General features: G+C 38.7%; 2 protein-coding genes across 2 annotated transcripts; both read left to right on the top strand.

The window, feature by feature from the left end:
* Positions 1–4,218: 4,218 nt before the first annotated feature.
* Positions 4,219–11,629, top strand: LOC146393936 (uncharacterized). Its single transcript, XM_084923128.1, has 15 exons — positions 4,219–4,475; positions 5,416–5,671; positions 6,451–6,634; positions 6,716–6,860; positions 6,962–7,024; positions 7,120–7,243; positions 7,355–7,497; positions 7,671–7,733; positions 7,829–7,952; positions 8,064–8,206; positions 8,379–8,441; positions 8,537–8,660; positions 8,770–8,912; positions 9,048–9,179; positions 9,295–11,629. The coding sequence occupies exons 1-15, from the start codon at positions 4,433–4,435 to the stop codon at positions 9,351–9,353; spliced, it is 1,809 nt and encodes a 602-aa protein (XP_084779254.1). The 5' UTR covers positions 4,219–4,432; the 3' UTR covers positions 9,354–11,629.
* A 1,975-nt stretch (positions 11,630–13,604) lies between these two features.
* On the top strand, positions 13,605–23,409 carry LOC146393935 (interleukin-18 receptor 1-like). Its single transcript, XM_084923231.1, has 11 exons — positions 13,605–13,811; positions 14,639–14,714; positions 16,684–16,924; positions 20,429–20,612; positions 20,727–20,871; positions 20,954–21,016; positions 21,113–21,236; positions 21,353–21,495; positions 21,658–21,801; positions 21,920–22,072; positions 22,171–23,409. The coding sequence occupies exons 1-11, from the start codon at positions 13,797–13,799 to the stop codon at positions 22,527–22,529; spliced, it is 1,647 nt and encodes a 548-aa protein (XP_084779357.1). The 5' UTR covers positions 13,605–13,796; the 3' UTR covers positions 22,530–23,409.
* Positions 23,410–24,159: the final 750 nt, after the last annotated feature.

The following is a 24,159-nucleotide window of genomic DNA, read 5'->3' as shown; positions in this document are numbered from 1 at the left end:
ATATCTACAAACATGCATAAAACCATACGATAAAACCAAACCAATAAAACACACTAAATAAAACATTAAAACCACTTCCACCCCATAACAAAATGTTGAGGAATATGGACAGTTTACCTCTTACTGTCATTTTCTTAAGGTTTCAGCTCTTTAAATCGAGTTTTTTATTCAGGAATCTGGTCTTTTTTCTTAAAACTTAATAAATCGATGAATCACTAGGGATCGTCTTAATAGACTTCATAATGTTCTTGAATAAACAGATCTACTATTATTGCGTTTCATATGGGGACTTCTGAAATTTGATTTGAGAGTACTCTGGGAACTTTTTTTGTGGTGTCTGTTTAAAAAAAAGAAACCGTTTCTTCTTTCAAATCTAAGGTAAGATCCACTTCGTTAGATCTGTTATGCTATTAGATGTGACAAAGTGACATGACAAAATGAAAATGAATTTTAAAAAAAACAACTAAATTTAAAGTTAAGGGGTAACAACATTTCAAGACTAGTTGTCTCCTAGAAGATTTATAAAAAAAATAAATAAATAAAACCACAAACACACACAGTTTTATGTAAAGTAGATAAAGGTGTTATACATATGTGGAAATATGTAGGATCTTTCTCCGGCTTAGGGCCAATGTGCTAGCAATGACAAATGTAGCTTAGACAAGAAATGGCCTGATGTTGGACTGCATGACTAAATTAACCAGTTCCTCATTCTTACCAGAGAATCATTGCTCAAGTTCAGTGATCACTCATTCCAGAAAGGAAATACTAATTTCCTTTTAAGATCCTCTAACTCGGAAGAACAGCTGACCAACGTATGTCCTCCACAAGTCAATTCCAAAACAAATCCATCTGTAGGTATCTGTGTAAACATGCTGTTACAGACAGGAGAGCCTGGAAAGCATCATCTTCTTCTACAGGGAGTGCAGAATTATTAGGCAAGTTGTATTTTTGAGGAATAATTTTATTATTGAACAACAACCATGTTCTCAATGAACCCAAAAAACTCATTAATATCAAAGCTGAATGTTTTTGGAAGTAGTTTTTAGTTTGTTTTTAGTTTTAGCTATTTTAGGGGGATATCTGTGTGTGCAGGTGACTATTACTGTGCATAATTATTAGGCAACTTAACAAAAAACAAATATATACCCATTTCAATTATTTATTTTTACCAGTGAAACCAATATAACATCTCCACATTCACAAATATACATCTCTGACATTCAAAAACAAAACAAAAACAAATCAGCAACCAATATAGCCACCTTTCTTTGCAAGGACACTCAAAAGCCTGCCATCCATGGATTCTGTCAGTGTTTTGATCTGTTCACCATCAACATTGCGTGCAGCAGCAACCACAGCCTCCCAGACACTGTTCAGAGAGGTGTACTGTTTTCCCTCCTTGTAAATCTCACATTTGATGATGGACCACAGGTTCTCAATGGGGTTCGGATCAGGTGAACAAGGAGGCCATGTCATTAGTTTTTCTTCTTTTATACCCTTTCTTGCCAGCCACGCTGTGGAGTACTTGGACGCGTGTGATGGAGCATTGTCCTGCATGAAAATCATGTTTTTCTTGAAGGATGCAGACTTCTTCCTGTACCACTGCTTGAAGAAGGTGTCTTCCAGAAACTGGCAGTAGGACTGGGAGTTGAGCTTGACTCCATCCTCAACCCGAAAAGGCCCCACAAGCTCATCTTTGATGATACCAGCCCAAACCAGTACTCCACCTCCACCTTGCTGGCGTCTGAGTCGGACTGGAGCTCTCTGCCCTTTACCAATCCAGCCACGGGCCCATCCATCTGGCCCATCAAGACTCACTCTCATTTCATCAGTCCATAAAACCTTAGAAAAATCAGTCTTGAGATATTTCTTGGCCCAGTCTTGACGTTTCAGCTTGTGTGTCTTGTTCAGTGGTGGTCGTCTTTCAGCCTTTCTTACCTTGGCCATGTCTCTGAGTATTGCACACCTTGTGCTTTTGGGCACTCCAGTGATGTTGCAGCTCTGAAATATGGCCAAACTGGTGGCAAGTGGCATCTTGGCAGCTGCACGCTTGACTTTTCTCAGTTCATGGGCAGTTATTTGGCGCCTTGGTTTTTCCACACGCTTCTTGCGACCCTGTTGACTATTTTGAATGAAACGCTTGATTGTTCGATGATCACGCTTCAGAAGCTTTGCAATTTTGAGACTGCTGCATCCCTCTGCAAGATATCTCACTATTTTTGACTTTTCTGAGCCTGTCAAGTCCTTCTTTTGACCCATTTTGCCAAAGGAAAGGACGTTGCCTAATAATTATGCACACCTGATATACGGTGTTGATGTCATTAGACCACACCCCTTCTCATTACAGAGATGCACATCACCTAATATGCTTAATTGGTAGTAGGCTTTCGAGCCTATACAGCTTGGAGTAAGACAACATGCATGAAGAGGATGATGTGGACAAAATACTCATTTGCCTAATAATTCTGCACTCCCTGTAACTGACAAATGTGGTGTACGTGTGGTTTGATTGAGGTGTAAAACACTGTAAGAACTGCTTTAAAAAATATCATGCACCATAGGAAACTGCCTTTGTTGTGGCTTTCTACCATTTCTTCATGGTCTCGAAATAATCTAGCTTGCCTCCCCAGCATGCAGGTCACTGCCACAACACGTTACAGGTGCTCCCTACTTTCATGTATTTCAGTGAAACTTGCATTTTCTATCTGATGTAAAACACTGCCTGAAACAGACTTGCTTTAAAGTTGTTTCAGGAAACTACATGTTTTTTAAAGAGGTCAATGTCTTTATCCAATTCTTAACTTTAAACCTTCCTTAGGACCTAAAAATAGCCCGTGGAGGGGAAGGGGGGTCTGCAGTTTTTCATACAAGTTTAACATTTCAGTGGTGAACTTACACATGGCTGTAGCTCAGGAGGCGTAGCAGATGAGATCTACTAATCAGAAGGTTGGTGATTCAGCCCCTGGTTGCTTGGGCAAGATGTTATCCTGAAGTTGCTCTCCTATGCAACTGTTGGAGGGTGAACGTTAGAAAGTAACCTAAACAGAAAAGGTGCTTCTTTGAGAATAGGTGAATGGGGAATGCTGTATAAAGCTCTTTGAGTGCTCAGCTATGAAAGAACTATTCCAGGTTTGTCCTGATATGCTGCATTTGGTTACGCCAAGCATCTCTACTTTGGCCCTGCCTGTGCAAGGGACATTGCTCCAGACATCTTGTGGTTTGTTCAGATGCAGTTTTTCTAAATCTGTTGCCATGCTCTTCTTAGAGAGAACAGGCTTTCTCTTTGCAAGCCTGCCAAACAAGTCAGTCCTTTTCTAACTGTGCTATCATGAACTTTAATATTTCACATGGTAACTGAGCCCTGAGATGTAGCTCTTGTTTGCTTATTGTCCCAATCTCCCACCCAGCTTATTTCTAAGTGTTCCCATCTAAGCATAAAAATTTATTTTTTTGTATCTTTAGTGATTTGTTAATCACAGATGATTTGAAAGGCATCCTTATCTGAATTTATTGCTCTTACTTGTGATGGTATTTTCATATTCTTTTGGTTTTCGAAGGAAAAAACCACCAAAAACCAGTTGACAGAAGCAGGGATGTTACTGCAGAGGTCACTTTCACATCCTGAAAGTAAAAGGATATGAAAGCTGATGGGTCAAAAAGTCTTAGTTCTAAGGCTTATCAAATCACAAACACTGCAAAAAAAAAAAAAAAAGTTTTGCATTACCACTGTGTTACTGGACTGAGAGCTGCATTTTTTAAAGTATTCATGTCAGTGTGAAGCAACTTTATTCACTGGCCAGGCTGCTACTGCAGATTTGTTTGCAGTACCAGCTGTGCTTACAAACAAAGAGATATGTGGGTGGAATCATATCTCTGTCAAACGTTTCGAACAAAACACACACACACACACACACACACACACACACACACACACACACACACACAAATCATTCACCATAGGGACAATTGTCGGTATATCCACTGCTACACCGCAAATAATAACTGTTGAAAATGAATTCTGCAAATTGTATTTTCATAAAAGGTGCACAAATACGGTTTAAAACAGGTTTTTGTTGCAGCCTGGGTGTGACAGGATTAAAGGAACTGACCTGAAATGGCCACCAAAGTGACCAACCACATTAGGACCTCTTCCTTTAGGCCCCGCCCTCCACACGGCTCAGTTGATTCGCGCAAAGCATTCTGCTCCCAGGCAGACACCTGACAGTGCCAAGCTCACAGTAGGCACTCTCGCGCCTGCGATCTCTTATTTGTGCACGCCCCTGAGTTTTACCCTCGAGGATCTCATTTTCGCTCGTGATTATGGGGTTTTTTTCCTCTCATGGATATGTTTGTCACTATTTCTTTCTTGGGGAAGTGAAAAGTTTCACTTTCTCTATGTGTCTTCATAGGTGTTCCTCAGACTGACGATATGAAGGGAAAAATACTTCTGGTCCTTTTGTTATTCTGGCCAGGTAAGATTTAGACCTTCACATTTTATAGGTGAAGTGAACTTAAGCAAAGGGTATATAAATCTGTTCCTTTAATAGGCCAGTCATATAGCTAGAATTCCAGCACAGGAGGTCACATACTTGATGGCATAATAGCTCAGCTAAGGTTTACTGTGTACTTTACCACCTAGCTTTAAAAGGACAATTAGTAATTTTGCCTGAATATAAGCACTGGACTCATTTGGAAGAAAGTGGTACAGAACTGTACACCAGCATACTGAACTGAAGATTAAACTGATTAAACTGATTGGTTCAACAGATATCTCTAAAATGCAGTAGATATAACACTCACTGAACACAAAAAAGAATTAAATAAAAAGAAAAACAGGTCAGATGTTAAAATGACTTTCTTTATTCCTTCAAAACCTATAATGAATATGTTCCTGCTGCCACTAGAGGGAGACTTGAGTTCAAATATATCTAGCATAAAATGACTTGGCTTCGTTTGTGGCTAGCTAAGCTCTACCATGTAAAACTAAGCTGCAATGAAGCTGTAGCCTGTGTCTACCTGCTGGTAAGAACCTTCCTTATGTTTCTCCACCAAATCACAGTGATGCTCATATGACATCAAAAGGGGCTTATCCCTCTGGTGATGAACAAAAAAAAAAAACAACAAAAAAAATGAAAAGAAGAAAAGCGAAACAGAAAAGTGCACAGGATAACGGTTAGTTGTACATTCACAAGGATGAGTCTGCAACTGCTTTATGATGTGTTTGTTAGCTGTGCTGCCTGCACTCTGTGGTTATGTGGCATTTAAAGATATCTGTGACATCAGCTCATGCTAAAAGTAGAATACTGGTAGTGACTGCACTGCGAAGCCGGAGTTAGATTAATCGGACAAATTTGATCCTTTTAGTCTACAACAGTGCTTATTTTCATATGTCATTACGAATGTCATTGACAGGTGTGTGCCCACTGAGTTTCCAGGAAGTACATGTCAAGTCAGGTGAGATGGCAGTACTGCAGTGCCCTTCTTACAGAGGGTACAGTGATGGAGATGCTGAGGTGTTCTGGACCAGTCACACCGTGGATGAAATAAAACTCTTCAACAAGTCATCATCAGCTGAGCAGAGGCAGATGGGTGTGCTGGTTCATGGAAGAATCCTTGTCATTCTCAGAGCTTCAGTAAACCATCAAGGGAATTACTCCTGCTCTTTTCGGTAAAATTTAATACAATTCCCACATTAACGGTTTAATTATCTAAGACTGACATCAAACAAAGCCACACACCTCATTTATGAATAGATGTCGTGCCCACACACTGATATAAACTACTATTTCCTACACAACAGGATACCAGAGCAACTTTTATCTTGTGGTTATTTTTGAAAGCTTGTTATTGAACATCCTTCGGCACCAGAAAAGCGATTTTTATCTTTGTCCTGAACCAGGTTACTTGTTGGCATTATGGTGTAAAACATCTATGTGACAATCATCCGAGGTTAGAAGAATCCAAAAGCACAACTGAGGATGCTAGGTTGTCGTAAATGCTAACATCTGCAAAGCAAAGATGCAGGGAGTTCATGAGGTCATGAACTTGGATGAGTTTAAATACCTGGAGTTAACAATTCAGAGCAACAATGCACAAGAGAGGGAAAGGAGAGAGCACAGGAAGGGTGGAGCAGGTGGAGACTAGTGTCAGGTGATGTGTGACAGAAGGAGAACAGCAAGAGTGAAGGGGAAGGTTTTACAAGATAGGAGTGAGGCCTGCTATGATGTTTGCTTTGGAGACTGTGGAGCTGGCAAAAATAGAGCAGGTGGAGAGTCAAAGATGTGTATGTTTTCACTGGACATGACCAGCATTGGCGAGGATCACTAATGTCATTCAGATTCATCTTCTCTGAATTGTAAAGAATCGCACTAATCCAACATTGAAGTGATGGATTGAAAAAAAGAGAAGGAAATTAAACACTTTATATATTTTTTATTTTCTCGACAGTAATTCCAGCAGGCGTTCCTGGATCAACCTCAGAGTATACACAGTGGAGTCCAAAGAGTCTGGAAAAATCATCCAGGAATCTAAAACATGTTACACAGATAAGTCCTTCACTTTATATTGCCATGATGAAAATATTCTCTTTGATACCTGGAATATCACCAGAAACAGCACTACATGTCACAAGGTAAACAGAGCAGATTATGTGAATGAGATCAAAGCAGTGTTTTACTGTTTTTCCATATACAACATATGTGCTATGTTGTAGGAGGGCAAGCCATTTCCAAAAGACGGTTACTTCTTGAGTGTGAAAAAAGAGGACAGTGACATCTATACCTGTACCTGGTCTTACCTGTATGATGGTCAAATATATAACATGACCTCTATGGTGAAACTTGATGTCCAACCAAGCGGTAAGAAAAACACATTCTGTAAATTTTTATTTTCAAAGACTTTAATATGTGTTTTTCAGAATATCAGCCTTTTTTCTTTTCTTTTTTTTAAATTTGTGCAGAAATAACTAAGAAAGCAGTGATAATTTCACCAGAGAACAACCAAGAATTTGATGTAGATTTAGGTGAGTTATTGTCTATATTCATACACCTTCACACTCTTGGCTAAAGCTTTAATGTTAATCATTAATTAAATCTGTGTAAACTCTGCTTTTTCTAGATTCAACAGTGGTGATTGATTGTAAAGCAGTAACGTCTTCGGACACTGATGACTTGTTTTGGTTAAGCGGCGATTCATTTGTGGAGACCGATAGCACTCTGCCCGTTTTCTATAATTATACATGGTAAATATTTCACACACAGATTATATATAACTGATATGCTTTATACAAACGTCACAGCTATCAATTCTGCTTTTAGAGCTGCCTCAGTCATGTTGTTCATCTCCTTTTCAGGGTCAACAGCACAGAGGAAATCAGCATGACAGCATCTCTAGTCTTCAGACAAGTGTCAGAGGAGGATCTGTCAAACAATTATACCTGTAAACTGCAATCTGACTATGAAACAAGCTTTGTCACCATCACCTTAAAGCAAAACGGTATGGCCAGTTGAACACTTTGAGTCATTTTATAAATAAATATGTCGATGAAACTTGATGTCCAGCCAAGTGGTAATAAAACAAATTTAGTGACATTTTATTTTCAAAAACTTTAACGTGTGCTTTTCAAAAGGTTTTAGATTTTGGCGTTTTTTTTGTTTCTTTTTTAATAGAAACTTTTATACCACCAATGATCATTTCACCAAAGAACAACCAAGAATTTGATGTAGATTTAGGTGAGTTATTGTCTGTATTCATATGCCTTCACACTCTTGTCTAAAGCTTTAATATTAATCATTAATAAAATCTGTGTAAACTCTGCTTTTTCTAGATTCAACAGTGGTGATTGATTGTAAAGCAGTAACGTCTTCGGACACTGATGACTTGTTCTGGTTAAGCGGCGATTCATTTGTGGAGACAAATAGCAGTCTGCCCGTTTTCTATAATTATACATGGTAAATATTTCACACGCAGATTATATGTAACTGGTATGTTTTATGTATCCGTCACAACTATGAATTCTGCTTTTAGAGCTGCCTCAATCATGTTGTTCATGTCCTTTTCAGGGTCAACAGCACAGAGGAAATCAGCATGACAGCATCTCTAGTCTTCAGACAAGTGTCAGAGGAGGATCTGTCAAACAATTATACCTGTAAACTGCAATCTGACTATGAAACAAGCTTTGTGACCATCACCCTAAAACAAAATGGTATGGCCAGTTGAACACTTTGAGTCATTTTATGAATAAATATGTAGATGAAACTTGATGTCCAGCCAAGTGGTAATAAAAACAAATTTTGTAACATTTTATTTTCAAAGACTTTATTTGTTCTTTTCGAAAGGTTTTAGATTTTTTTTTTATGTTTGTTCTTCTTTAATAGAACCGTTTATACCGCCAGTGATCATTTCACCAAAGAACAACCAAGAATTTGAGGTAGATTTAGGTGAGTTATTGTCTACATCCACATACCTTCACACTCTTGTCTAAAGCTTTAATGTTAATCAGTTATAAAATCTATGTAAACTCTGCTTTTTCTAGACTCTACAGTGGTGATTGATTGTAAAGCAGTCACGTCTTCAGACATTGATGAATTGTTCTGGTTAAGCGGCGATTCATTTGTGGAGACCGATAGCACTCTGCCCATTTTCTACAATTATACATGGTAAATATTTCACACACAGATTATATATAACTGATATGTTTTGTTTCTGTCACAGCTTTGAATTCGGCTTTTAGAGCTGCCTCGATCATGTTGTTCATATCCTTGTCAGGGTCAACAGCACAGAGGAAATCAGCATGACAGCATCTCTAGTCTTCAGACAAGTGTCAGAGGAGGATCTGTCAAACAATTATACCTGTAAACTGCAATCTGACTCCCAAACAAGCTTTGTGACCATCACCTTAAAGCAAAAAGGTATGAATCAGTGAACTCTGAGTAATCTGTATTTTTTGTTTATTTTTCAATAAAGGGTGTCACCGTCATTCTGACCAAATAAAAGTGTCTTAGTGTGTTGTTAATGTTCTGATTACTCTCCATTACTCCCTACAGCTGTTTCACATCTCGCCATGGGTTTATGCATTTTTCTTGCTGTGTTGATGGTATTACCAGTAGCTATTTATACTATGTTTAACATCATTCTTTGGCTGCAAAAAAATCTTGGCTTCTACCACAGAGCCCCAGGTGGGATACTATTTTAAACATGTGTTACAGATTCAGATTTTTTTGTCATTTTAACGATAGCATTTTACTGAAGTGAACTTCAGTGTGATTGTTTGTTTTTCTTTGTTATGATAAGACAGGGAAACTGCATCGTTTGAAGACTCGCTTCTAAACAGAAACAGCAGGAGGCCTTGAGTACAGGTTCATCACCAGGGGCCTCACAGCTCTGCAAGGCTGTGTCACCTGAAAGGGCTCCATGTTGCACTCCTCCTCCTTCTGAAAGAAGCTACGCCATTACCTGCCCGTCCCACAGAGAGCACCCAGAGATTTAATATTAGTATACAGGTAGAGGTACATTCAGAGTTTATTTTAGACACCTGAACATTGCCAGGTGCCAGGCATCCGCCTAGCAACGAAAAAAAATTAAACATATGTCTCTCTTTGTGATATATGGGTAACATGGACCTGTACGAGCTCATATGTTTATGGACAGCACACATACTCACACATTGCAAATGTGTGAGTATGTGTGCAATGCATCTGCAGACATCGAAGCTGCATTTCTCTTTACTAAGGAAAATGTCACAATGTTTCCAGAAAATTACTTGCTTTAATTTATTGCATCGTAAAGAGCAAAAAGGTTGAAGTTTGTATTGCTCTGAAGGAGCGTTATTATGCACGAACGCTCCTGGAGGTAAATAACTGGTCAGTTTTGCAACTGTTAATAATGTTCATGTTATGGCGGCTTATCAAACATATTGACTCAGCTTACTTTATGTGCAGGCATTTGTAATTTTTTAGTAGTTGATATCATATTTTACTTTATTAGCCTTTCTACTCCTTAGGTTATGACACTGGTATGATTAATTTCCTTATCTAAGAGTAAGGATTAAGCTTGAAACTAAGATTTTTATCATAATAGATTTTTTTTTTTTTTTTTGTAGTGAATGTTATTACGGGTACATCGTTATTTAAAGGAGAAGTGAAACAAACAAGCAAAAAAAGCAATCATCGAGTCTTAGTAATGATATGAGTGTTTCTTTAGCTTATTATATTTGTGTAGGTGTATTTTTATTATTTTATTTTTTTAAAACATAAAACTGTGATGGTTGTCTTCAGGCTCTGATGACATCAACCACTGTGCCTTAAGACTCAAAATGCAACATACATCAGGAGAAGTAATTGTAGAAGAAATTGTAGAAAAGGGGAAAAAAAATAGTGATGGTTTTACAGACAGACTAATATCCATTGATATTCATTCTTGGGTTTATGGAGTTCATTATACAAGTCCTGGTGTGACTCTTTAATAGTGGAAAGATTTACCTATACACTGACCTACCTAGTGTGTTTTTACTGATGAGCACAACTGCAGTAGGAGTAACAAATTAATCAATAAAATCAGATTTTGTAGAGAATAAAGATGTGTTGATTCCAGCCAGTTTGTTTATCCATTTATTATTGTCACTGTAAATGTCTCTCCTCTGTATGTGGAACCCCCCAAAAATAATCTCTGTGTGGCATCTTACTGGATGTCTAATTTCACAAAATGCATCTCGAGGACAGAGCAGGCTTGCAGGAAGAGCTATGATAGAGGACGCACAGGTGTGTTTTTTTTCCTGTGCTGTACAGAAGAGGTGTAACAAAAAAAGCTGGACTACACAAATCAAATAGACTTTTAAAAAAAGTGTTTCTTTGTATTTTTACATTTCTGTTATTAAAGATGATAAACTCAGTGACCAAACTTTATGCCCTTCACCATCTGCCAATGTAACATGTACTGCTTTTAATAACTGTGAGACTCCAAAGTTAACATATCTCATTGATGTTGATATCTGGACTCTCTCTGCACTGCATGAAACACACATTCAGTAATCGGGGGGGGATACCATACATATTGGCCAATTAATACATTTTACTACTTGCCAGCAACTTACAGTATCTAAACATTTCTTATTATACATGCAAAATTTAGAGAGCATCAAAGACCACTTTTAATATGAGAATCAAAGGAAAAACAAATGGCCCTAATTTTTCAGCATTTGGATGAATCTGTGCAGAGAGTATAGACATGCACACTGGACAGCTCATCCTGCTACTTTGTATCAGCAGTCACATCATCAGTAAAGACTAGTTACCTGGCACATAATCTCCGCATGTCATGAGGCTGCAGAATGTGTGTGGAGGACAAAAATGCAGACATACGGGGCTGAATGGAACTGAAAACTGTTATTTGGCTGATAGCGGTAATTCCAATAAAGCAAAACACAAAGTTCAAAAGCAAAGTGAAAACAATAACTGTAAGGGGGCTGTAAGGGATGTAAGTGTGTAAGAATGCTACAGAACACGATAAATTATTGTTGCATGGTTTGCTGTCTTTCACTGGAACCTGTCGTTGCTGAAGTGTGTTTCCATTTATAACGATTCTCTCTTCCAGACTGCAACTGCAGGCCTACGTTTAATGTTTTTGATGTATGGCCTATTTATTTATTTAAAAATAAATAAATAAACAATCATTTATTTATTCCTGTCTATATGTATGTGATTTTCTGATTACAACTAGCATAGTGCGCTTGTTCTGTTGGTGAGTTACACGCAGCGGAATATCATCTCTTATTCTGCAACCTTGCTTCATACTGCATGGCTCTTAGCAGAATGGGCATTTATATTGAAATGAACTCTGTTTCGCAAACAACGCAACTTTTGCAAATCATCTGCAAAACTTACCACACTAAAGACCCGTTTTTTAATAGTCAAATGGGACCACAAGGTGGCAGTAAGTCACTGGATGAATGCAAATAAACCTTAGAAGATCATATAAGGGGCAGAATGCTGTTCTTATGTAATGATGACTTCACATTGGCAATGTTTAAATTAATCTAATGATTGTTTATCTGTTTATAGCTATAATTGTTCAAGCTCATGGGCATTAATTTCTTCCACACAAACCCTCTCAGATATGCTGATTATCGCATTTAGTCTACAACATCAAGAAAAATGCTGTCATTTCCAACCTTCCCTGCAACAGATTAAAGACACAGTACAAAACAGTGCCGTTAAACATACTTTGTAAGAGTAAAAAAGGAAATTCAACTCAAATGCTTCAGGAGTGGGAGTTGGTGTGGTTCAACATGTTGTGGATACAGAGATGCTCTTCTGCATAACTTGGTTAACAAGAGGTAATTTGAGCTGTTGTTGCCTTCCTATAAGCTTGAGGGATTCTAGCCATCTGCCCTCCACACACCAATAAGCCATTTTAACCTGGGATTGCACCATTGACATCCAGGGGTCCGAGTTGCAAGAAAGGATTTTTATTTTATATTCGGTGTTATGGTACATGAAGGTTAGCTATGGTGTGGTTTCTAAAAAGGGGGGAAAAAACCCATTACAATAAAAATAAGGACTAAAGGTCAAGGTAACTGGATTCAGACACTCACATTACAATCCCATTAAGAAGGTGAATTATCCACATTTTGCTGTACAAAAAAATGCAAATATATATTTTAAACAAGCATTAAGATGGTACTCCAACACAAAGAATGACAGTATCTCTACCTAGGCAGCCGGTCAGTAGTCAAACCTTCATTTTGTCTCTGTAGATCAGGATTATTGTTCCATCTCCACTTAACACTGGCACACAACACAGTGCATTAAACAAAAGTCACATTAAACACTGAAGTTGACTACTAAACCCTGAATAAGGGGAGGAAACTATCAGGTAATTCTACAGGTAATTAGACTAATTAGTAAGTAAACTAAAAGTGTGAAAAAACTGAGTAATTAAACAATACAGTCAAACTCATGTTCAGATGACGTACACTAGGCTAAACAGGATGGACTAGTTTCCAACAGCTCTCTGCTTCTCCCTCTGCCCGAGAGCAAATCACACCAGCCTGTAAGTATAAATACACTGAGTAATGTAGTTGCAATAACAGGATTTTTTCTACAGCACTATTCAGAATCAGAATTTCAAATAAAAGAAAACTCTGGGTAACCATTGGAAATTTGAGCCGATCAAGAAAATTCCTCATGGGGTGTACCTGCAAGTCTGGTAAAACTGTTGCATCAAGTGTGCCTTGTCTAAGTGAACTTAGTCAGCTCTGTTAAAATATCCCCAAATGGAAAGGTGTAACATCACATGGAACATCTGGGGCAATACCCAGTGGGCAAGAAATGGGAAAGGCCCACTCAAAAAACTGTCAAAGAGGCTCTTCCTCTATTGGATTGTTATTTTCATAATTGGACACATTATAAAAGCTCCATTATATGTGTAAGTCATAGTTCTAAGTCATGAACCAAATCCTAATCCCTTTTTATAAACTTTTAGCTGTCATTTTAACTCCACTGGTTATAACAGGAACCTGTTGTGAAACTTTTGATTGCAGAGGGGTATGCTGGGAAATAAATTGCATATACTTCCTGACCTTGTTCCCTGCCACCTATGCAACATGCCCGCAAACTGTGCAACAATTGTTTTGTTTTGTTTTGTTTTGGGGGGTTTTGTTAGGCATGTGTATCGTTTTAAATTATGTATCGCGAAGCAAATCAATAAAGTGGTGCTAACATGGGGAAGAAGAACCCACCGGGGCTTTGGATCTGAGTGGTGCTGTCATTGACTTTACTGAGCGCAAGGACTGAAAGATGAAACTGTTGCAGGTGAGTAGTTTTCTGTGTTTTTGTAAAGGATTGAAACATGACTAATGCTAAATAATGCGCTGAAAATATGCGCTCATACGGAAATGCTATGCGTGTGTCATTAGAAACTAATACACTGGAAATGATCTTTGAATAAATTAGTATGCTTGTTTGGAAATGTGACCCCATACAGTCAGTCTGTGAGGAGCTGTGGTTAACGGGTTTTCCTCTTTTGTTCTTTCCTTGTAAAGATCACAGTTTTCTTTGTGTCGCTAAATGTGTTTTGGGGGCTTTGGCAGATTAGTTGAAAACGATGATGTGCGGTTAGAGCATAAGCTTAGATATATGTGTCCACTCCACTGACCTGTGACTGCAATTGTTGTCCACGGTGCTGATGAAAAGAGTTATGCTATTTTTTTCCAGTGTGTGTGTGAGAACAGTATATAAACACATAACTGCTAGTTGAAAGAAACAGTTGGGGGGGTTTCACACCATGAGATTCATGTCACAGCGGTTACCACCTACCTGAAATGGTGTGAAAAAAACATCGTCCTAGCTTTCGCAATGACATAAAGGCTATGGGAAAAGGCACATGGTAGACTTGCGTTCTTGCAGTTTCTTGTAGTTTGATGTAAACGGCTTTAGGGGACGCAGCGACACTTGTGGTGAAAAGATATCATACATCATAAAAGCAGTGAAGCTCGCGGGGCTGTTGCACCCGCAACTTGGGGCTTTTCCTTCAGTTTCTTTTTACCTCCCTCCCTTCTTTTCATCATTGCGCATTTTTGGTTTGGTTAATTCACATCTGGAGTACAGCAGAATTGCATCATCCGCTGTTTTTGACGCAGATAATGAGGGCTTGGAGTGCTCTGCCGAAGGATACCGCGACGATCCTGTCGTTCATCTTCATCACATTTTTATCAGGTAAGAGACCAATATCGCTAATTGTCATTCCCTCGGGACAGGAGGATATAATATGCTAATTATGTAATGAGATGGAAATTACGTGTAACACAGCAGAGAATTAGAAACTAAAACGATCAAATATCAGCTACTTAACTCTTACTTAACTGTAATAAACTAACAGATGGCTTTCATATCAGTCTGACCTAATCCTGATAAACTTGCGACAGTTTTAATTACAAAGTCATAAATAATGAGCCAATAAGGTTAATTATTAAGGTTAATTAATTTCCTCTTAACTAGAAAAAATGATCAAAGTCTGACAGCATAGCTGCTTTACAATCAATCACCACTGTTGAGCTTAAAAAGCAATGTTTACACCGATTTCAGTACCCATTAAAATTTAAGCTTTAGGTGTACGAATATAGACAATAACCCACCTAAATCTACCTCAAATAACTGGTTGTTCTTTGGTGAAATTATCACTGCTTTCTTAGTTATTTGTGTGCAAAGAAAACAAAAAAACAAAAACTATACCTATGGAAAAGCATATTTTCAAATGTTACAAAATAATCGGTTTTAGAATAACTGATTCATTGATTTGTGATAATTTAATGTGTGACAGTTTATCATTGCAGCTGGAAGATATTTCTTAAGCCACAAACTCCAATGTTTGCCTGTGACAACACATTATTCTTCATTTAGCTGTTGTTTTCAATATTAAGCATTAAGTAGTAACCTAACTAATTACTGTGCTTAGAAAAATAGACGTAGTGGAGAAAATGCAAAATATATTTTATCTAAATAATAACAATCTTAATATCGATATAACAGATAGAAGATAGAAAAAGCAGAGTATAGTACACCAGTATTGCACCCTATCTAAGAAATAAGCATTTGAATGTGTTTTGCATCACTGGCTTGCTAATTACTTTATTTTCTTGCTCCATGCTCAGTTCCGTCAGCTGCAAGATGTTTGACTATTTTATTGCACGTATCATTGCATTCTCCGTGACACTGCCAGTTATGGTTGGAGGGTGCTTATCTGGTATAGATCAACTTTCATCTTCAAGTCTCAGACTCATAGCAAGCATGATTATCTTGCAGTGCCCTGTAACCACTAAAAAAAGAGCATGCACGTACATACATAAAACGGTCAAGGTTTGCCTTTGTGACTAATATCGTTTTATAAATGAAAGTGATGACATTTACTAATATATATGAGTGACTGATGCTTCTCTATGGTATCGCTGCAATTACAGATAATTAAACAACAAAATCTGTTAAGCTATATAATGACAAAAAACACATTGAAACATGTTTTCTAGTAGAACATGTTAGAGTGTGAACACTGGGCTCATTCAAAGTAATATTAACTCAGTTTTTGCTCAGAGTAAAAAATGTCATCAATCGTTCAGGCTCTGCAGAGGACTAGGATCAACACCTAGACCAGATACCCCAACTTCAGGCCTCGCGGGCCAGTGTCCTGCAGGTTTAGATGTGTACGTGATCCAACACAGCTGATTCAAATGGCTAAATGATCTCCTCAACATGTCTTGCAGTTCTCCAGAGGCCTAGTAATGAACTAATCGTTTGATTCAGATGTGTAGACCCAGGGTGAGATCTAAAACCTGCAGGACACCGGCCCTCGAGGCCTGGAGTTGGGGACACCTGACCTAGACTGTAAACGATTCACTAAACCATAGCAAATAAACTGCACAGGCATAGCAAAACTAAATCTCTAAATCATGTTGTTCATTTTGTTCATAATGTCTGTTGATATGTTGGCTGATAGTGAGACAGAGCGATGAGTTTACGTGCAAGCTTTATCGATAGGCAGGAAGCACATGTTCCCCAGGACTTCAAAAAAAAAAAGTTAAATCAGCCAGATTTCTGTCTGATATACTCAAACATTTTGTTCAAGCAGCCCTTGAGCTAGTTCATGTTATAATTTTAATCAATGACACGCTGAAATTATTTCACTTTGCAGGTGTCTGTCCCCAGAGTCCCAAAGAAATACGTGTCAAGGAAGGGGAAATTGTGGCAGAGTTCTTCAAGGAGTGTGATCATAATGAAACACTCTGGAGAAGTTTCACCAAGCAGGGGATGCATCTACACAACAACACGCCTGCAGCTGAGCACAGGCAGATGGGGGTGATGGTTCAACAGGGAATCCTTGTGATTCTCAGTGCCTCTGAGAAAAATGAGGGAAACTACTCATGCTCTCTCAAGTAAGATACAAGCACTCATACAGTAATAACATAACTGACCTTACTTATCATATGTTAAACTTTCATATTTCAGAGTATTTTCTTAAGCACGTGCATTTTTAATCTATGAGTCATTCAGGCAGTGATTTGTTTGCAGCAGATATCTCATTCACAGTTTTTAAAAAAGTAGCAGTATTTCAGGAAACTGTGTTTCCTCTGCTACTGCTGTGTGTCAGCAAGTTCATGGATGTGAAATTACAAAGTGCAGACTGTATTTAAAGGATGGAATTAGCTTTAAGCTCTGAATATCTCTGTGATAACACTGAGAAATTCCAGCAAGTAGATTAGCCTCAAAATACACACTGAGCAGATCCAGAGAGCATGAAAATGGACGGTGGGTTGTTTGGTACATGCTGCTATCCTGACCTAGAACATCTGGCAGTAAGATGCAGACCATTCAAATAGGTTAGGGAGTTCTGCTCCATCCTGATCGTAGCTGCCTATATTCAATGGTGGGCTAATGCTAAATTAGCACTGGAGGATCTGTACTGCCTGATCAACAGGCACATGAATGCAACTCCGGAGGCGGCTGTGATTGTGGCTCGTGATTTCAACTATGTGGAACTAAAAGCAGTGTTTCCAAATTTCCAAATTCATAAACTTCCCAACAAGAGACAATAGTATTCTGCTCCTGGTTTACTGTAACATCTCAGGTGCATACAAGGCAGTGGCAGTTCCACACTTAGGCAGGTCAGACCAAATCTCTGTGCAGCTGATCCCAGCCTAAAAACCTCTGATCTGCAAAGCTCGAGATGCTACCTACAGGTCAGGTAACAGGCTGGCTTATAACAGGGATGGGAAGGAACTGAAAAAAACAAATCCAGCAAGCAAAGTTAAGGTACAAACAGCGCATTGAAGAGATCTTAAAAAATAGCAACCCACAATATATGTGCAGATGCATCAGGAGCATAACAGACTGTAAACACAGTAACCAACAGGCCAGTCATCATCCAGCTCTCCCCGACACCTTGAACAGTTTCTTTGCATGCTTTGACTCATCCAGCAGCAAAGAGACTGTACATCTCCCCTGGAGGAGCAGCACCAGTCTTTCGTCCTGCAGCTACACCAGCATAATAAAATGCACCACCAGATTGAGAGACAACTTCTTTCCCAGAGCTGTGACGATCCAATTCAGAAAGCTCAGAAAAATGCACAACCGGATTTCCAAAAAAGCTGGGACAAAGCTATATTTTATTCAAAGTAGAACATAGAAAACATTTATTCATTTGTTAAAACTGAAATGGTGGTAGGATGTTGCAATCATATTCTGCCAAAAAGACTTTCAACTTTTGTTTCATCTGACCAAAGAACAGTTTTTCACTTTGTCTCAGTGCATTGAAAAAGAGCTTTGAGTGAAAGAAGATGGCGTCTCTCGGTTATGTTCTTCTCTGCATGGTGTTGCTTTAACCTGCATTAGTGGAGCCCATGTAGTCGTTTCCATGGTTAATTCATTTTCAATCTTGATTTTCGTCCTTGTCCCTGGCACACAGAGATTCCTTCACATTCTTAGAAATGTTTGATGATATTATGTTGATGATGATACGTCTCTGCAATTTTAGGAGGGACATTCTTCTGAAAATTGCAGATGTAACACTAGAAACAATTCATTTTCAACCTTTTATCGGCTCTCTCAATTTTGTTGAGACATGTCATCAAATTCAATTTTCCTGAAATGGTAGCTCTCACTCAGAATATTGGTTGTGTTTTCTGAGTTTTGTTGTGAGTAAAATAAATAAGGTAAAATAAAATCAAATAAAATAAGACAAAGATACACAAAATCACGAGTGTATCACAGGTCATCGGGTTTCTGTAGGTCAGAGAAGAATCTTTCAGTAATCCAGCATTAAAGGAATGGATTACTGAAGGCGAAGCTGAGAGGGATTTTTATACAGAATGCCAGATATGTTAGTTTCATTTCACTGTTTGCAGCACAAAACTTTCTCAGCTAATAATAAATCCCCACTTAGTAGATGAACACCATTTTAAAAATTATCCTTTAAATCTTCTCTTACTTTCAAAATAATTGTTTTTTTGTTTGTTTGTTTTTTTTGCTTGTTGCTCAGAATGAAAGTTAAAACTTCCTGTTACTCAAAGGAGCTTGCAAAGAAAAGCGTCTGGACTTCTTTAAGTTACTTGAAGACGTTTCACCTCTCATCCGAGAAGCTTCTTCAGTTCTAAGGTCAAATGGTGGAGAGTCCCAGATATAAACCTAGTGGGAGTATCCCCCCACAGAGGGACAAAAGGACCCCCTGATGATCCTCTAATCGCCTGAGCCAAGGTGTGAAAGCGGGTGTGGGTCCCAATCAGCCAGAGTTTCGGGTGTGTTCATTGTGAAACCTGGCCCCACCTTATCATGCGAATTCCTGAGGTCAGATGGCCCAGGATGTGAGTGGGCGTTAAGGCGTCTGGGAAGGGATCTCAAAACTGGATTATAGATGGCAGAGAGTTGGTGTCGTAAACCCCCGCCTCTGTTCAAAGATGGTCGCTCACAGTGGACATAGATGGCTTCTTTCACTCCTCTTTCAAACCATCTGTCCTCTCTGTCCAAAATGTGAACATTGGCATCCTCGAAAGAGTGTCCTTTATCCTTAAGATGCAGATGGACTGCTGAGTCTTGTCCTGTGGAGGTGGCTCTTCTGTGTTGTGCCATGCGCTTGTGAAGTGGCTGTTTGGTCTCTCCAATGTAGAGGTCTGGGCATTTCTCGCTGCACTGGTTCACCCGAAAGACAAAACGCCAAAACACAGACTTAACAATGTGGTGTATGCTGTACAGTGCAGCGAGAAATGCCCAGACCTCTACATTGGAGAGACCAAACAGCCACTTCACAAGCGCATGGCACAACACAGAAGAGCCACCTCCACAGGACAAGACTCAGCAGTCCATCTGCATCTTAAGGATAAAGGACACTCTTTCGAGGATGCCAATGTTCACATTTTGGACAGAGAGGACAGATGGTTTGAAAGAGGAGTGAAAGAAGCCATCTATGTCCACTGTGAGCGACCATCTTTGAACAGAGGCGGGGGTTTACGACACCAACTCTCTGCCATCTATAATCCAGTTTTGAGATCCCTTCCCAGACGCCTTAACGCCCACTCACATCCTGGGCCATCTGACCTCAGGAATTCGCATGATAAGGTGGGGCCAGGTTTCACAATGAACACACCCGAAACTCTGGCTGATTGGGACCCACACCCGCTTTCACACCTTGGCTCAGGCGATTAGAGGATCATCAGGGGGTCCTTTTGTCCCTCTGTGGGGGGATACTCCCACTAGGTTTATATCTGGGACTCTCCACCATTTGACCTTAGAACTGAAGAAGCTTCTCGGATGAGAGGTGAAACGTCTTCAAGTAACTTAAAGAAGTCCAGACGCTTTTCTTTGCAAGCTCCTTTGACTACGATGACCTGGATGACTGAGAACCTTCACAGACATATCTTCCTGTTACTGTTTTCTTCCCTTGGTAGGAATTCCAGCAGACAGTCCTGGATAAGCCTCAAAGTATACACAGCGCAGTCCAGAGACTCTGAACAAATGAACCAGATCTCTAAAGTATGTTACACAGAGGAGTACTGCAAGTTGGATTGCCCTGAAAAAAAATTTCCCTTTAACACCCTGAATATCACCAGAAGCGGCACCACATGGCACAAGGTAAACAGAGCAGATTATGTGAATGAGATCAAACTGTAAAATATTGTTACAGGGTTTTAATGTTTTTCCAAATTTGACAGCTGACTACTTAAAAATTGAGCTTATATGTTGTAGGAGGGCGGGTCATCACCAAAAGACAGTTACTTCCCAAGTGTGAAAAAAGAGGACAGTGGCTACTATACCTGCACCCGGTCTTACCTGTATGATGGTCAAATATATAACATGACCTCTACGGTGAAACTTGATGTCCAACCAAGCAGTAAGAAAAACACATTTTGCAGATATTTATTTTTAATGATTTTAATACGTGTTTTTCAAAAGGTTTTTTTTTATTTCCACAGAAATAACTAAGAAAGCAGTGATAATTTCACCAGAGAACAAGCAGGTATTTGAGGTAGATTTAGGTGAGTTATTGTCTATATTCATACACCTTCACACTCTTGGCTAAAGCTTAAATGTTAATCATTTATAACAATCTGTGTTAACTCTGCTTTTTCCAGGCTCAACAGTGGTGATTGATTGTAAAGCAGTTATGATGTCAGACACTGATGACTTGTTTTGGTTAAATGGAAATTCATTTGTGGATGCAGACACTAGTCTACCAGTTTTCTATAATGATACACGGTAAATATTTCACACACAGGTCCTCTGTGGGTCACACTGATGTTATATGTAGTCACATCAGCTCAGATATGAATTCTGCGTTTAGATCTGCCTCAGTCATTTCCTTCTCTTCTCAGGGTCATCAGCACAGAGGGAATCAGCATGAGAACATCTCTAATCTTCAGAAAAGTGTCAGAGGACGATCTGTCAAAAAACTATACGTGTAAACTGCAATCTCGCTACCAAACAAGCCTTGTCACTATCACTATAAAACAAAAAGGTATGGCCAGCTGAACATTTGAGTATTTTTTTTAAACAATTTAAAATATAAGTTAAGCATGATTAGGACAGATTGAAAAGGCATCTTTCACGTTGTTACAATTAAATAAGAGTTAAGTAGCTGATATTTGATCATTTTAACCTCCCCATTATTTCCCTGCAGCTTCCTGTTCGTACAAGTCTCTTGGTGTCTGCTTTGTCATCATTGTTGTGGTGACATTTGTGACTGTAGTTACCTATGTGAAGTTTAAGATTGACATCACTCTTTTCCTAAGAGACACTCTTAAGTGGTCTGGCAGCATTTCAGGTGAGAGAAATGCTTTTTGTTTCTTTTTACCTGACAACACATGTTTAAGCATTTGTGCTTTTTGTGTGGGCTGCAGACAAAGCAACAACAGTGACGGAGTTTATTGTTCTTTGCTCAGATGGAAAATGCTTTGATGCCTTTTTAATGTGTTACAAATGCGACACGGCTGGAGGATTAAATCCTAGCGACAAAAGATGGCTGGAGAGTGTTTTGGAAGAGAAATTTGGTTACAGTCTCTGTCTTTATGATCGTGACGTCTTACCAGGGAAAGGTATGGATTGAGAAGGATCCTCTGCAGAACATTTACTTACATAAATAAAGATAGAAATTCATGAATTGATTTGCATTCTGAAATCTGGTTGTTTGCAGCAATCGCAGACGCTGTGCTAGACTGCGTAGAGCAGAGCCGGGCGGTAGTTTTGGTTCCCGTCTCTCCAGACCCTGATCCAGAGTCTGGCCTGCTGAGTGCGATCCACGAAGCCCTCGTGGAGCGGCAGACTCGCTTGGTTTTCATCACCACTGAGACATCAATGGCTTCAAAATCGGATTCCTTTCCAGAGGCTTTACAGTTTCTTAGTAAGGCTGGGAACTGCGTCACCTGGAAGGGCATAAGCTCCATGCCAACTTCCTCCTCCTTCTGGAAGCAGCTACGATATTACCTTCCTGCACCACAGCAGGCGCCAACAGTAAAGCTTTTACCACAGACAATCCAGGATGTTACTTCATGATAAAATGTTTAGTTAAGTCAGAATTAATAACTTCTATCTGGTCTTAACATATGAGTAAGTTTACACACGTCACCAACAGCTTATATTTTGAGTTTAAGACAAATTAATATTTATGTTTGTTTTTTTTAAATTCAGCATTGTTATTTTATTCTATTTAATCAATTTCATTCCTGTTTTTGCAAACATTTCTTCTGTACAGTATGACAATACCAGCAACTGTTTTAGTAAGCTACAGAGAATTTAAATGTATGAAGTTTATGTGTAAAATTGCTTCATCTTGTTGTGTTATTAGGCATCTTTAAATCAGCCTTTAGGCTGTTCCTCCTGATGAGTTCAGTCCAAGTACTGTTTTCATAATGTTTCAGTGAATGTAAATCCTAGTTTTCATCATACCATACTTGAACTTTTCTCATTTATTATTACCAATGCCATATCATCCTACTCTTTGTCCAGTTTTTATCTTCCTCGCTTGTACATACTGCTTGCACTTACTGAAACATAGTGCTGTGCCTTTTGGCCAAATATGTTCAAAGCACATTTCATCTTATATATTAATAAAATTAAAATAAATGTATTTTTATCCTACCTTATGTATGTATAGTCAATATAATTCCAATAGTGCTGTCAGCGTTAATCTTGTTAAAATGAGGTTAACGCCATAACTGCATTAATGCCGCATTTTAACAAGATTAACGCTGACAGCACAAAATTCCAATTAAAGGACTGAATAAAAACACACAAAAACCTCTACTGCTCCCCTGTTTCTTTTAATAACTGTAATTCCAACACAATAATCTTATTGTCAGGTTGAGGTCTACAAAGGAGGTCATAAAATACTCTGAATACAGCCAGTGTCTTACTGAGAACGTGGCATGTGGAGATTAGGGTAAATACTATCCACAATAAGCATCTAGTTAGATAACATGTTTCTAAGGTTTTCAGAGCTGAGTACAATAACCTCAGTTTTGTCTGAATTTAAAAGCAAGAAATTAAAGGTCATTGAGGTCTTTATGGGGTGGCTGTAGCTCAGCAGGTCATCTACTGATCAAAAGGTTGGTGGTTTGATTCCTGCATGCCAAATATCCTTGGCCAAGATACTAGCCCCAAGTTGCTCTTTGATGCATCCATTGGAGTTTGAATGTGTGTGAATGTTAGATAGAAAGCACTTACGTAGAAAAAAGTGTTTGCATGAATGGGTGAATGACGCAAGTTATATAAAGTGCTTTAAATGCTCAAATAAAGTAATGGTTTAACTACTGTCAGCCTGAAGACCTGTGGTACAGAATAGAGAATGGCTGATCATATTTAAGATTGAAGCTTTAATTAATGGTAAGACGTCTTTGAGCAGTTTTGTAGGATTGGAGTTTAAAAGACACATTGATGGTTTGGAGGAAATAATTACTACAATTGTTGTCGCACATAATACAAGGATAATTTTAGTTTCGAAGTTTGTACAAGGTTCACAGTAACAGTCAAATTTACAGTCAAATTTCTTGAATATATATTTCAGGTAGAAATGTGAAAAAAAAGAATTCCCGTTTTAACCACAGATTTTACCTAAATCTCTGTGGCAAGTAGATATTGGCTGCAGCTTGCCTTTTAGCAGCGAACTGTTTCCAGCGCTTTCAAG

This window comes from Perissodus microlepis, chromosome 1 (genome assembly GCF_051167445.1).
Source record: "Perissodus microlepis isolate ML-2025 ecotype Zambia chromosome 1, ASM5116744v1, whole genome shotgun sequence".
In the NCBI taxonomy this organism is placed as follows: Eukaryota; Metazoa; Chordata; class Actinopteri; order Cichliformes; family Cichlidae; genus Perissodus; species Perissodus microlepis.
The sequence above is the reverse complement of the archived record's forward strand: the minus strand, read 5'-3'. Positions and strand labels throughout refer to the sequence as shown.